The sequence below is a fragment of the Loxodonta africana genome, chromosome 1, assembly GCF_030014295.1.
Source record: "Loxodonta africana isolate mLoxAfr1 chromosome 1, mLoxAfr1.hap2, whole genome shotgun sequence".
In the NCBI taxonomy this organism is placed as follows: domain Eukaryota; kingdom Metazoa; phylum Chordata; class Mammalia; order Proboscidea; family Elephantidae; genus Loxodonta; species Loxodonta africana.
The window spans coordinates 203,996,999-204,010,542 of NC_087342.1; the positions used below are offsets into that span (position 1 = coordinate 203,996,999).

At 39.1% G+C, this 13,544-nt stretch overlaps 1 protein-coding gene across 1 annotated transcript in view; it reads right to left on the bottom strand.

Moving 5' to 3' along the window:
• MTFR2 (mitochondrial fission regulator 2) overlaps nucleotides 1–13,544 on the bottom strand; it is a 31,747-nt gene that overhangs the window by 3,532 nt on the left and 14,671 nt on the right. The window contains exons 2-6 of the mRNA XM_023555244.2: nucleotides 8,204–8,308; nucleotides 7,634–7,746; nucleotides 6,289–6,524; nucleotides 4,305–4,653; nucleotides 1,505–1,679 (exon numbers count right to left, since the gene is read on the bottom strand). Of these exons, the coding sequence (XP_023411012.2) occupies nucleotides 1,505–1,679; nucleotides 4,305–4,653; nucleotides 6,289–6,524; nucleotides 7,634–7,746; nucleotides 8,204–8,308 (978 nt within the window). The remainder of the gene's footprint in view (nucleotides 1–1,504; nucleotides 1,680–4,304; nucleotides 4,654–6,288; nucleotides 6,525–7,633; nucleotides 7,747–8,203; nucleotides 8,309–13,544) is intronic.

Here is a 13,544-nt window from a genome sequence, read left to right on the forward strand (position 1 = left end):
CCTCTTAGTTAGCAGCGGTAGCACTTAACCACTGTGCTACAGGGTTTCCCTCCATACAGATTACAGCCTAGAAAACCCTACGCGGCAGATCTACTCCATCACATGGGGTCGCCATGAGTCAGAATCGACTAATGGCACCCAGTTACAAAGTGTCCGGCCCTAAGCTAAGGGCTATAAAGTACGCAAAAAGAGAGGACTCTTTCTCTAAAATGCTCGTAGTAGGTTGGAGAGCAAATGCTAAGAGTCATTGATCAAACAGAGAACAGTATAAGACAACACAGCAATACCTCATTTATCTGTTATCACTGGGTTATACAGTGCTTCCACCTCAGCGAATGTCTTAGATACTTGAAGCTTTTCAAGCATCCTAGAATTTTAATAAGTCAAACTCTAGTCTCTGCTTAGATGTGGGATTATGGGCAGGTTACCTAAGCATGATAAAGTTCATCTCAGGTATAAAACAAGTAATATTCACCTAGATTTTTTTTGGATATTGCTGTGAAGATTAAATATGTAAAAAAGTACTTTGCAAGTTATAAATTTCTATGTAAGTGTTAAACTTCTATTTTAGACACACTTTCATTTTTATGGTGATAGTTCTAAACTAAACAATTTTTTGCCTTCTTTTAAGTCAACATGATAAATACCAGGTATTGTACTCTGTACAGCGTATGTATACACACACACACACACACACACAATATTAACCACAGGGAATACTAACGTGAGTAGGACACTTTCCCGCACCCTGTTATGCTCTTTGAGTCACTGCCTGCATTTTAGTTTTTCTGCTGACACCTCTGTCACTCTTCAGTGCTGTCTTCCTGCCATTAGACACTGTCCTTCTTCCTCAATGGCCATTCTTCCATACTCCTCTCTTTCTCATGGCTTAAGCTTATGTACTACCTCAACTATATTTTAAAATGGGACAACTACCCCCCGAATTGGAATTATGTCTAAATTAAAGAGAAGAGACTACAAGTAAGGAGCAATCTCAACGATCAAATGTTTGAAATACAATGTGTCCTTTCAGGCATCTAACAAGCTTTGTCATTAAAGATAATTATGACCTCATTTGCTTTTTTAAAAGCACAGTTAACACTCTGTTTAACCAAATAATCCAAAGTCTTTATGTTTGACTGAGAAAAATGTTGGAGTATTCGTATTTAACTGTGGCTAGGCTGAATCTATAACACCATTCCTCCCTGGTCCTCTCAAAATTTTAGACACCCTGTTCATATTGCAGGCAACAACGTGAAGTAAGTACCTAAGCTAAACCACTAGAAACTTATGCACCAGTATTTTTCAAATCAAGTGTTTTATGTCAAAAGGCCTCCTCAAAGGCTCAGAGCTCAGGTGAGCACATAAAAGGTAACAAAAACATTAGCAGTCAACAACTGGATAGTCCACTCTGCCTAATTACTTCAAAAGGACTTGAAGTCAAAGATCTATTCTAAACAATATAAACAATAGGCTTGAAAATTAATTTTACATTATAGCTCACCCTTGAAGTTTCTGGACTAGAAAATGGAGAAGACTCCCAAGACCTATTTTCTTTCTCAAAGGAATCATCTTCTCGGAATGCAAATTTCTGCTTAAGTGCATGAGATATTAAAGACACTGGGTCCCATTGTGAATTTTGTCTTTTCCTCTTATGAACGGGTCTACCTCCAGGTGACCTGTTTTTTAAAAAATTGAATAAATTAAAACTTTGATACAGCTTAAGCTCTTCGTTAATAAATATAGCAGGAATATAAACATAATACATTACAATCTAATTAGTTTGCAAGAGGTTGAAATTCTTTGCCATGGAATTAAGAACCTGGAGGGCACAATGAATTAAGAATCAGAACACCAAGAAACCATGTGGGCAGTGCCCTCCCATAACCTTGTTATGACCTAGGGTTTGCAAAAATCACTGCGTTAAATATCCAGGAGGTAGAACAACTTACAGAAATATTTAACAACTTTTAAAAGCACTATAGAATTCATAGGAAGAAAGCTATCAAGATAATAATCCATTCGTTTGGTCATTCATTCACTCGGCCCTCATTGAATGCCTACTAATATACCATGCTCCGTTTTACCCTGTGGGGATCTAGCAGTATCCTGTTCCCATGGAACATTCCAGTGGCAGGATATTATTAATAAGTGAGTAAACAAGAGATAATTTTGGATAGTGACAAGAGCTGAGAATAAAATAAAAGAGGAATGTGACAATGACTAGCAATGAAAGCATTTTAGATGAGATGATCAGAAAAAGCCTCTTTAAGGAGGTAATATCTGAGTGAAACGTGAATGGCAGGAAGGCGTCTGTTTTAGTGTAAATACCTTGTGGCTGCATCAGGAAGGGGCCTGCATGTGTGAGGAAAGAAAAAGGAGAAACAAATACAGCTGGAGTGCAGGGAGGAAAATGGGGATCAGGATGAGAAAAGGTCAGGCAGAGAGGCAGTGACTGGAGCACAGAGAGACTTACTGGCCACAGCAAGAGGTCTGGATTTCATTCTAAGCAGAATGGAAAACCAGTGAGGGTGTCAGACAGGGGAGTGGCATGACCTGACTTCAATTTTTAAGGGATCACCGTGGAAACCCTGGTGGCATAGCGGTTAAGAGCTACGGCTGCTAACCAAAAGGCCGGCAATTTGAATCCACCAGGCTCTCCTTGGAAAACCTGTGGGGCAGCTCTACTCTGTCCTATAGAGTCACTGTGAGTCAGAGTAGACTCGACAGCAGCAGGTGTGGTTTTGTTTCTTTGTTTGTTTTGGTAGTCACCATATGAAGGATAGATAAGGAGGCAAAAATAAAAACAGAGAGATTGGCTAGTACAGAAGCCCAAGCTAGATAAGATGGAGGCTTAGACTAGGGGGTAGCAGTGGAAAAGGACGTGGGGAAGGACAGGTTTTCAAAGATGAAGGAAGGGGACAGGGAAGAACAAAGAGTTCTGAAACATAAGAATGAGACAGGTAAGTGAAGATGTCAGGTAGGCATCTGAATATATGCACTTGGGGCTAAGAGGAGGTCAGGGCTAGAAAAATAAATATGACAGTCATTAGCATATGGCTGGTATTTAAAGTCATAAGACTAAATGAGAACCCCAAAGGAAATAATGTGGATGGAGAAGAGAAGAGGGCCAAGGGCTGAGCTAGGGTACTCCAACATTTAGGGGCCCGGTTCAGGAGAGAGATAGCAGAAGGAGTGGCCAGTGAGGTAAAAGGAAAACCAAGAGTGTGGTTTCCCAGACGTCAAGTGAAAAAAGATTCCAAGGAGGAGAGAGCCATAAACTATATCAAATGCCGCCAAGGTCAAGTAAGGTGAGAAAAGAGAACGGACCATTGAGCTACGTGGATGTCACTGGTGAGCTTGATAAGCAGTTTTCATTGGAGTGATGGAGACAGAAATCAAATTACAGTGGGTAGAAGAGGACAGGGAGAAATGGAAACAAACTACAGAAGACTTTGAGAACTGACATCAGAAAGAAGTACAGAGAAACAGAACAATAGCTGAGGGTATGCAGGATTTGAAGATGGGAAATGCTCAGGTGTGGAGAACAATAAAGTAAAGAAAGAAAGACTGACAATGTGAGAGAGAAGGGATAATTTTAAGTAAAATCCTTGAGAAGAGAGAAGAGGAATCTCGAGAAGAGGGCAAGGAGGGAGCCTGGACATGAACAGGACACCTCATCCACAGTACGAAGACAGAAGTCAGAAAGCACGAGTAGTAACGTTGTCAGTGTAAAGATGTGGGAATTCTCATCTGATTCTCAATGACATATAAAACAAGGTTAGTTGTTGGGGCACATGAGAATAGGGGGCTGGAGGGTACAGAGTCTACCTGGCCTTTTAGTTGTTTCTGCAGCCATGGTAACAGAGTCACCATTTCACTGACAGGGCCCAGTGCTACAACATCAAGTTGGGACCATGTGTGCAATTTCTAAATGATGATTTAACTGAAGATTGAGATCTAACTATATCAGGACGATGTAACAAACAGTGTACGTGTGCACGTGTGTGTTGAGGGGTGAAACGACTAAGAGAACATATCACTAATCTAAAATGAGAAGCAAATACAATTAAATATCAAGAAATAGCAAAAGAAGTATACTCTTTCAAAAATAGGGAGATGAGACAGTCTAAAAGAAGTCGAAAGTGATTACCTCTGGGAGGAACATTTGGGGGTGAAAAGGAACAAGAGAGAAGACTTGTATTATATATGATTTTCTTTTAAAGATGTATATTACTTTAACAAATACAATAATTTTTTAAAACATCATTGATAATATTTCAGTTTATTTCACCACAACATACCGTTCAATAGCACGGAGCTTAACTTGATTCATTTCCTTTAGAACATCCAACATATTTGGAACATCTTTATTTCTCTGGTTTTTTGCATGATGGCTGTAATTAGTTTTACTGGCACCTGTGTGCTGTTTTTTCATTTCAGTTGCTGAACTGTCCTGTTCACGAACATTAGATCCTGGCTGTACAGTAGGAGAACGTGGGGCCTGGAGAGAAGGCTGAGGAGGAAGCGGTGGTGGAGGAGGACAGGGAAGCACAACACTTGAAAACTGATCGGCTTCAACCCTCAGCTGAGCAGTCTCTGGTGATGCCACTTGGCCCAAACCACTAGGCCCACCATTCAAGTCAAAGAGGCCTAAAAACAAAGTAGTTTATTGAAAATCATGCAAAATTCTCTCCAACGTAACTCATATATGGGACTAATGCGAACCAAAATAAGAACAACTTCTGTAGTAGTGCTAAAATCACATGGTGGCCATCTGCTGAGTAATTTCCGTGAAAGTCAAGCCAAATAATAAACCCATTTTGAAGCCAATTAAGGAATTCTCAGGTAGGCCCTTAAAAGGGAGGGGAGTGCATTTTAAAGAGAAAATGGAAAGTACTTTATCAGCAATACATACGATCTGAATTTCATCCTCCATTTAAAAAAAGCTAAAACATGATTAACACCTGGTAATTAGAAACACTCGAGCTGGTGCATCTACTGGATGATGACACTGGAGAAACACGCAAGCGTATATATTCTAGGCAAGGGCTGAGTACTTAACATTTCACTACAGATTGCTCCTAAAGGGCTGTTTGTAAATGAGATTGCCAAGAAAAAGTTATGTGTGTGTCTGTGTGTATATATATGTTGTTGCTGTTGTTTGCCATCGCGTCGATTCTGATTCACAGAGACTCCATAAGACAGAGTGGAACTTGCCCACAGGGTTTCCTAGGCTGTAGCCTTTATGGGAGCAGGTCGGCAGGTCTTCTCTCCTGTGGAGCCACTGGCAGGTTCCCACCACAGACCTTTTGGTTAGCAGCTGAATGCTTAACCATTGCACCCCTGGGGCTCCTTCTGTGTGGGTATTATTTTTTATTATTATGTATTAATATGTTATCAGTCACTGTCAAGTTGATTCCAACTCATGGCGACCCCATGTGCATCAGATTATAACTATGGACTCAGACGTCTAACATTTCAATTAACAGCCAAACTCGTTAACCATTTGCATCACCCAGGGACTCATTAATGTAATATATAATTTACACATAAGCATATATTATAAATACGTAAACACTATAAAAATATTGTCTATATTATAAATAAATTTTATATAAAACTTATTTTTTAGCAATCATATTCATACATAGTTCTTTAGAAGCAAATCTTTTGTTAAAAGAACTCAATACCCATCTCATTTTAAATTTTATATCTATATATAGGTATACACACACACATATACACACACAAACATATATATATGTATACAATATACATAAGTGTATGTTGTGTGTGTGTACACGTATGCATGTGTGTATTGTTTAAAACAAGTTACATCTCTAAACACTTAGAAAAGAATTATCTGAAAAACATCATTCATCTGAATTTGGTGATGCGTAGCAGTGATACCTTCAAACTACAAATACATGAGACCTTAAACCTATTCTTTTCTTTCAAATTAATAACCACTTTTATTTTTCCTCTTTAATTTATAATGATTTTCAGAAGAGTTAGAAAAGCTTACTTAGACTTGTTAATACAAAAATACAATCTTTAGCAGTATAGCTAGCTCCTCTTTAAACCAAAGGCATCCCCCTCTCTATCAATGTCATGATTTATTCTGAATAAAAATCAGACACAATAATCTCATATACACAAGTCTTTTTTTATATTTAATGTCATTCGCCAAACACATCAGCATCAAATGTTCTTATTCAGAATCGCACTGACTAAAGCGTCAGATGAGTATCAACTAACTGAAAGAAACATACAGCATCGACTTACCAGAATGTGCGCTTTTTCGCAGTTCCTGCATTTCCACAATTGCAGCAATCTGGGAGCGAAGAAATGTTAGCTCATCTTCAAGGGCAGCTATTTTTTTAATTGCGGCATCATTTACAGGTAGATCATTTTTTATCGGTTTGTTACGTCTTAGATCAGATGACAGTGGGTCACAAACTAGTTCCAAAGGATTGAAAAATTCCATTTTCTCCTCTTCTTCATTTTTCCATATGCTATTTCTGTGGGTAGAAGGAAGGAAGAAATGGAAGGAAGGAGCGATGGATGAAGGGAGGGAAGCAGAGAGGGAAATTTTCAGTCAATAAGAGGAGTAAATTCTTTCACAGAAAGCAATGGATACCAAAACAAAATGAGAGTAGTTCTCACTTCCCCATGATTATCTCTAGACCCCTTGAAGGTGAGCACAACATCCTACTTTACTTTCTATTGTCAATATCTAGAACAGAATGTAGCCCTTAATAGATGGCCAATAAACCCGTGGCTGTCAAGGCAGTTCTGACTCATAGCAACCCTACAGGACAGAGAACTGCCCCACAGGGTTTCCAAGGAGTGGCTGGTGGATTCCAACTGCCAGCCTTTAGATTAGCAGTTAATCACTTAACCACTGTGCCAGAGATGGCCAATAAACAGGGTGTAAAGGAATGAACAAACACTGCTTTAAACTGTAAAACAAAAATAATTATCTTGTAACTTTTCTACCTATTAGCTTTAAACACAGTACAAGTTGATTTATTTAGAAATTCTATGTAAGGTACTGAAAGGTCTAACATTCAGTGCTACGTTAGGGGTAAGCTTAAAGTATTCTAGTGTTCTGGAAATAGATAAACCATATCTACTACATAAATATTGTCAGAATATTTGAATAACTGACACAGTTCATATTCTGGCCATACGAGATAATATCATTTACTGTGCTTACAGCCTGTATCTAAATATACTAATACAAAAGTTAGTACTCCCTAGGAGTAAAGCATCCAGCTTTTGAAATATATACAACATCATTGCCTAGTACACAGTAAGCACTATATAAGCTTTGGCTAAAGATACAAAATAAGTCTAGTATCTCGTATAGGAAGTGGGTTTCTCCTAAAAATGAACACAGTGCTTCTGATATCCCTTTGATATCATTCCTTGTAGGCCTGGTGCTCCCTAACTAGGTTGAAATGTGGACTAACAAAAACTGGATGAAGAAATGAGGAAGATATTAGTGGGACACAGCACAGAGACAAGGAAAATGAAAAAGTTCCACCAGTATGACCAAACTTCAAAACATGCAAGAATTCAGATTATACCCTACACCCCACTTCCCAAAACAAGCACACAAAATTACCGAAATCGGAGAGAGCTGGCTTCGTCATCATTTGCCACACACAAAATATCAGCAAAAGATGGAACTATAGATTCACGGTTAGTAGAGTCTACAGAGTTGAAGACTGGGATCAGCTAAAGTAAAAAGAAAAAAAAGGTCATATTTCTGCAGGACAGTCAGGGGAAGACGTGCACTCTGTCTAAATTAAACAAGGTAAAAATCCAAAAGACTAAAAAGGAAAATGGACATTCAGTAGAAAAGCATGCATGGATTAGCAAGAAAAAATACTAGGAAAAATGTTATTCAAAAGTCATGCACCAATATTCTCTTCTGGTTAATCTCATCTACTATAAAACACAAACTAGAATAAAACAAGCTGTTCAGCTGCTGCTTAGAACCTGACCGTCTTTGATTGTAATTACTTCAAGAAACAAAAAACACAACAGCACATGAAGTGACTTGTTTCTCGGGGTGAACTACAGGTTTTTGGAGGGCAGAAAACATTTCTCCATATTGCTCTACCCTGTATCCCTATGAGCATCTAGGATTATTTTATGTACAGTGCTTAATGATGCATGTTGACTGACTTACCTCAAAATTAGGCCTTGGACAAGGTTCTAAAGGAAGAATTTTCCCAATAATGCGAACAATACTTCGAGCCGATCCATATTCTTTATTTTCCCAAATTGGCAAAATCTATTTAAACATAAGACATTGTTTAAAATGTATCCTGGTTAGCATGTCTATATACCTATGGAAAAAAGTAGATGCAAAAGGCCAATAAATATTTATTTTTTAAAACAAAATACAAATTGGAGGACTCAAAGTATTTTCTTCAAAGAAGGAGAAGAAAATGAACAGGTCCTATACAATTCAAAGAACTGCTGCTTATTTACAGTGGACTATATCTGCTTGAAGTCAGTTCTTAAAAAAAATACTGGAAGTAAAATATGTCACAATCACTTGAATAATATTTTGTCCATTAGCTTGAGCTTCTCATATTGGCATAAACTATTCTCACAAGAACCATTCCCCCACCAAAAAAAAAAAAAAAAGATTATGCAACAATAAAGAACAATGATGAGTTCTCAAAACATCTCACGACATGGATCAATCTCGAGGGCATCATGCTGAGTGAAATAAGTCAACCATAAAAGGGCGAATATTGTATAAGACCACTATTATAAACACTCGAGAAAAGGTATACACACAGAAAAAAATAATCTTTGATGGTTACAAGAGAGGGAAGGGGTGAGAAGGAGAAACCACTAAATAGTACATAAGTGTTAACTTTGGTGAAGGGAAAGAACACAAAGTATAGGGGAAGTCAGCACAACTCGACCAAGACAAAGTCATAGAAGCTTTCTAGACACATCTAAACACCTTGAGGGACTGAGTTACTGGGGCTGAGGTCTGGGGACCATAGTACCAGGGGACTTCTAGGTAAACTGGCAAAACATGGTTCATAAATTGTTCTACATCCTACTGTGGCGAGTAGCATCTGGAGCCTTAAAAGCTTGTGAGAGGCCATCTAAGACATATCTATTGATCCCATCCCATCCGGAGCAAAGAAGAACGCAAAAAACCAAAGACACAAGAGAAAATATTAGTTCAAAGGACTAATGGATCACATGAACCACAGCCTCCACCAGCCTGATCCCAGAACAACAAGATGGTCGGTCCCCAGCTACCACCACCAACCACTCTGATATAGATCACAGTACAGGGTCCTGGACAGAGTGTGAGAAAAATATAGAACAAAATTCAAATTCACAACAAAATTCAAATTCACAACAAAAGACCAGACTTACTAGTCTGACAGAGACTAGAGGAACCTCCAAGACTATGGCCAACAGACACTCTGCTAAATCAGAACTGAAGCTGCTCCCAAAGTCCACCTTTCAGCCAAAGATTAGACAGGCCTATAAAATAAACAATACACACGTGAGGAACGTGCTTCTTAGTTCAATCAAGTATAAGAGACCAAATGGGCAACACCTGACCAAAAGCAAACACAAGAAGTCAGGAAGGAACAGGAAAACTGGACGAATGGACATGGGGAATGTGAGGTATAAAGGGAATGGAGGAGAGTGCTGACACATTGTGGGGACTGCAACCAATGTCACAAAAATTTGTATATAAATTTTTTAATAAGAAACTAATTTGCTCTGTAAACTGTCACTTAAAGCACAATAAAATTTAAAAAAAAAAGACATGACATCTACACTTTTGGCAGAAATTTTAACACAAAGAAAGCATTTTTCCCTTTTAAGAAGCATTAAAAATCTGGCTTTTTATTTTTCCTAAGATCACATAACAAGGATAAAGTTTTCATGAGCAACAGACACAGGCAACAAATAAATTATTTTTACTCTTAGCATCGTGATGGACCCATCCAGTAAGCAGATGGATTTACAATTCTGGAACTCAGGGAAAAACTGGAATTAGAAAGCTGTAGCTGGGACTCACTGGTGTATAGAACACATGATGCAGGTAAAAATCGAAGCCATAGGACTAGTGGAGAAAAAGAAAGATTTGGGAGTCTTCAACACATAGAATCCTTCTGCACAAAGAAGACATGCCATTCCTCTGCTTTTCAGTGGTAAAGATTCTGAATGTATCTGATCAAATCCAAACACTTTAGTCTAAAATTGAATAATAATTCCACCAACCAGCTTCATAATCTTTCACCAATTGTCAGCCCAATTTCCATAACATACTCCATGCATTCCGTATTTATTCTTGAATCACACTTTAAAGTCATCCGCAACTTGATCCTATTGTATCTATGCAACTAATTTCCCACCATTCATTTATAGGAACCTAAGCTTTTGGGGGGTAAGCAATTTTCCTCACTGTTTCAAACAGAGGCCAATATTATCCTGGTTGCCGTGCATTTACCCATACACTTAGAGGGCCCTAATCTAACTCTAGTCCCAGTGCTGATCCAATTTTCATCTGTCTTTGATGTTCAACTCACATTCCTCTACAAATTTGATTATTTCCACTCTCAGGAGCTTCATAGGCTCTGAATTCCTAAACTAGTTCCAGTGAGTACCATATCATATAGCGCACAATTACACATGGCTTTGGTTTATATGCAGTTGTCTCTTCCCCCATGGGGGTCCCTGGGTGGCAGAAACAGTTTACACTTGACTACCAACCTAAAGGTTGGTAGTTCGAACACACCCAGTGGTGCCACAGAAGAAAGGTCTGGCAGTCTACTTCTGTAAATATCAAACTAAGAAAGCTCCACAGCAATGGGTTTAATTTGCTGGTTCCCCCAGCCCTCACCCCGTTAGACCGTAAACCCTTTGATGGCAGAGACAGGTTTGTATCCCTTGGAATCCTCCAGGGCCATAGCTCTCAACCAGGGATATGCTAAAATCGCCTCAGGTAGTGCCGTCCAAAGAAATATAATAAAGGCACATATGTAAGTTAAATTTTCTAGTAGCCACATTTGAAAAGTGAAAAGAGACAGGTGAAATTAATTTTTATAATATATTTTAACTTGATATACATATAATATCATTTCAACATGTAAGCAATATTTTTTACCTTCTTTTTTTTTTTTTTTCATACACCGACAGCAGATTTCACTGCAGACATTTCAAGTGCTTACAGTCACATGTGGCCATTGGGACAGTGCAAATGATGATCTCTAGAGGACAGAGATCCCAGACCTGCCAACACCAGAATCTCTATAGGCAAGGCCTGAGCATTTACATTTAAAGTGTGTACATGCCTAAAAGCTTGTGAGCTCCCTGGCTGGAGCAAGGGAGAATGAAGAAATCCAAAGACACAAGGGAAAGATTAGTCCAAAGGATTAATGGACCACAACTACCACAGCCTCCACCAGACTGAGTCCGGCACAACTAGATGGCGCCCTGCTACCACCACGGACTGCCCTGACAGGGATCACAATAGAGCATCTCAGGCAGAGCTAGAGAAAAATGTACAACAAAATTCTAACTCACAAAAAAAGACCAGACTTACTGGTCTGACAGAGACTGGAGAAACCCCGAGAGTATGGCCCCCAGACACATTTTTAACTCAGTACTGAAGTCACGCCTGAAGTTCACCCTTCAGTCAAAGATTAGACAGGCCTATAAAACAAACAATAATAACATACGTAGTTCAACCAAGTATAGGCGACTAAATGGGCACACCAGCCCAGGGGCAAGGACGAGAAGGCAGGCGGGGTCAGGAAAGCTGGACAAATGGAAAAGGGGAACCCAAGGTTGAGAAGGGGAGAGTGTTGACACGTTGCCACGTTGGCAACCGATGTCACAAAACAATATATATATTAATTGCTCAATGAGAAACTAATTTGTTCTGTAAACCTTCATCTAAAGCACAATTAAATAAAATAAGGTATTGTACAGACCATTCCTAGATGCACCCCTGCTAAGAACCACAAGCCTAGAGGCTTGTGAGAACTACTATATGGTCACCCAACCCTTGGTTAATTTCAATGGCACATTCATGTCTTGCTCTGCAATGTCCCACTTGGCAAACACCTGTTCTCTCACTGTTTCTTTGCCACTGCCATCTTCATCATCCTTATGATTTCACCTCTTTCCTCTTCCTGGCCTGGCACCCTCATTTTTACTTTACTGACTTCTACCAAGTATGGATTTTATGGTTAGTTAATTCAGTGATATGCTCATTGCCACTCAAAAATGGTTCATTCTTTGTTACTAAGCATTCCCATATTGCTAATGGATCAACTACTCCCACTACTCTTAGCTAGAGGAAAAAAAACACAAAATGACAATATTTAGAAACATTACTAATCCACGGTGACTTCATCTGGTACCTCACAGGTATCCTGCAGCCCCTTCATACATGTTATGCTCTCTACTGCAGCGCCCAAAGCAAACTCCAGCCTCTGAAGGCCCCAACACCACCAAACGGCCATGCCTCTGCTCTTATTGAAAAAACCAAAGACTTCAATTTGACGTACTTTAATGTCATTTCTCCCCATTCAAGATCTCACCACACCATGTCTCACTTCTGTTACATTCTCTAAGGTAGAACTGTCCCTCTCCTTTGCAAGGCTTGTTTAGATCCCTTGCCAGTTACCTCCTCCAGAGCACTGCTCAATCACTTTCTCTCATTTGTATCTTCAATTTCTTCCTGTCTTTTTTTTTTTTTATGAGCTCCTTCCCCAGAGTTTACTATCATGTTCATATTACCGTTAGCATTGAAAAGAAAAAAAAATTTTTTTTAACCCTGCTGCCTCTTCAAGTTAATGGCCTCTCAATTTCTTTTCATCAGCAAACTTTTCAAAAAGATTGCCAATGCCACTTCCTTTCCTCCCAGTCATTCTTCAAACCGCTGCAATATGATCCCCACCTCCACCTACAGAGACTTTCAAAAGGAGCCAATAACCTGTTGTTGTTTGTTGCCATTGAGTCGTTTCCAACTCATGGCAACACCATGTGTGCAGAGAAGAACTACTCCATAGGGTTTTCAAGGCCATGACGTTTCAGAAGCAGATCTCCAAACCTGTTTTCTGAGGGCCTCTAGATGGTTTCAAACCACCAACCTTTCACTAGTAGTCGAGAGCTTAACCATTTGCACCACCAAGGTACTCCTTAATAACAAGCAAATGTTCGACTGTTGCTCAGTCCTTGTCATCTTCGGTCTCACTATTTCTGGAATTCAAAATGCGTCAGTGATATACAGGGTTCTATCTTCCTTTATGTCACCAATTTCCATGGCTTCATCTATCAAAATAATGCAGATAACTCCCAAATCTAAATCTTTTTCCTTTCCTACACTCTAGAACATTTATCCAGCTGGCTGCAGGCTATTTTTATTTATATATTCCAACAGCACCTCTGGTTCACCTTATCTCCTTACTTCCACTGACTTGCCTGTTTATAATAACAGCACTATCATTCTTCAAATTGCTTTTGTCCAAAAT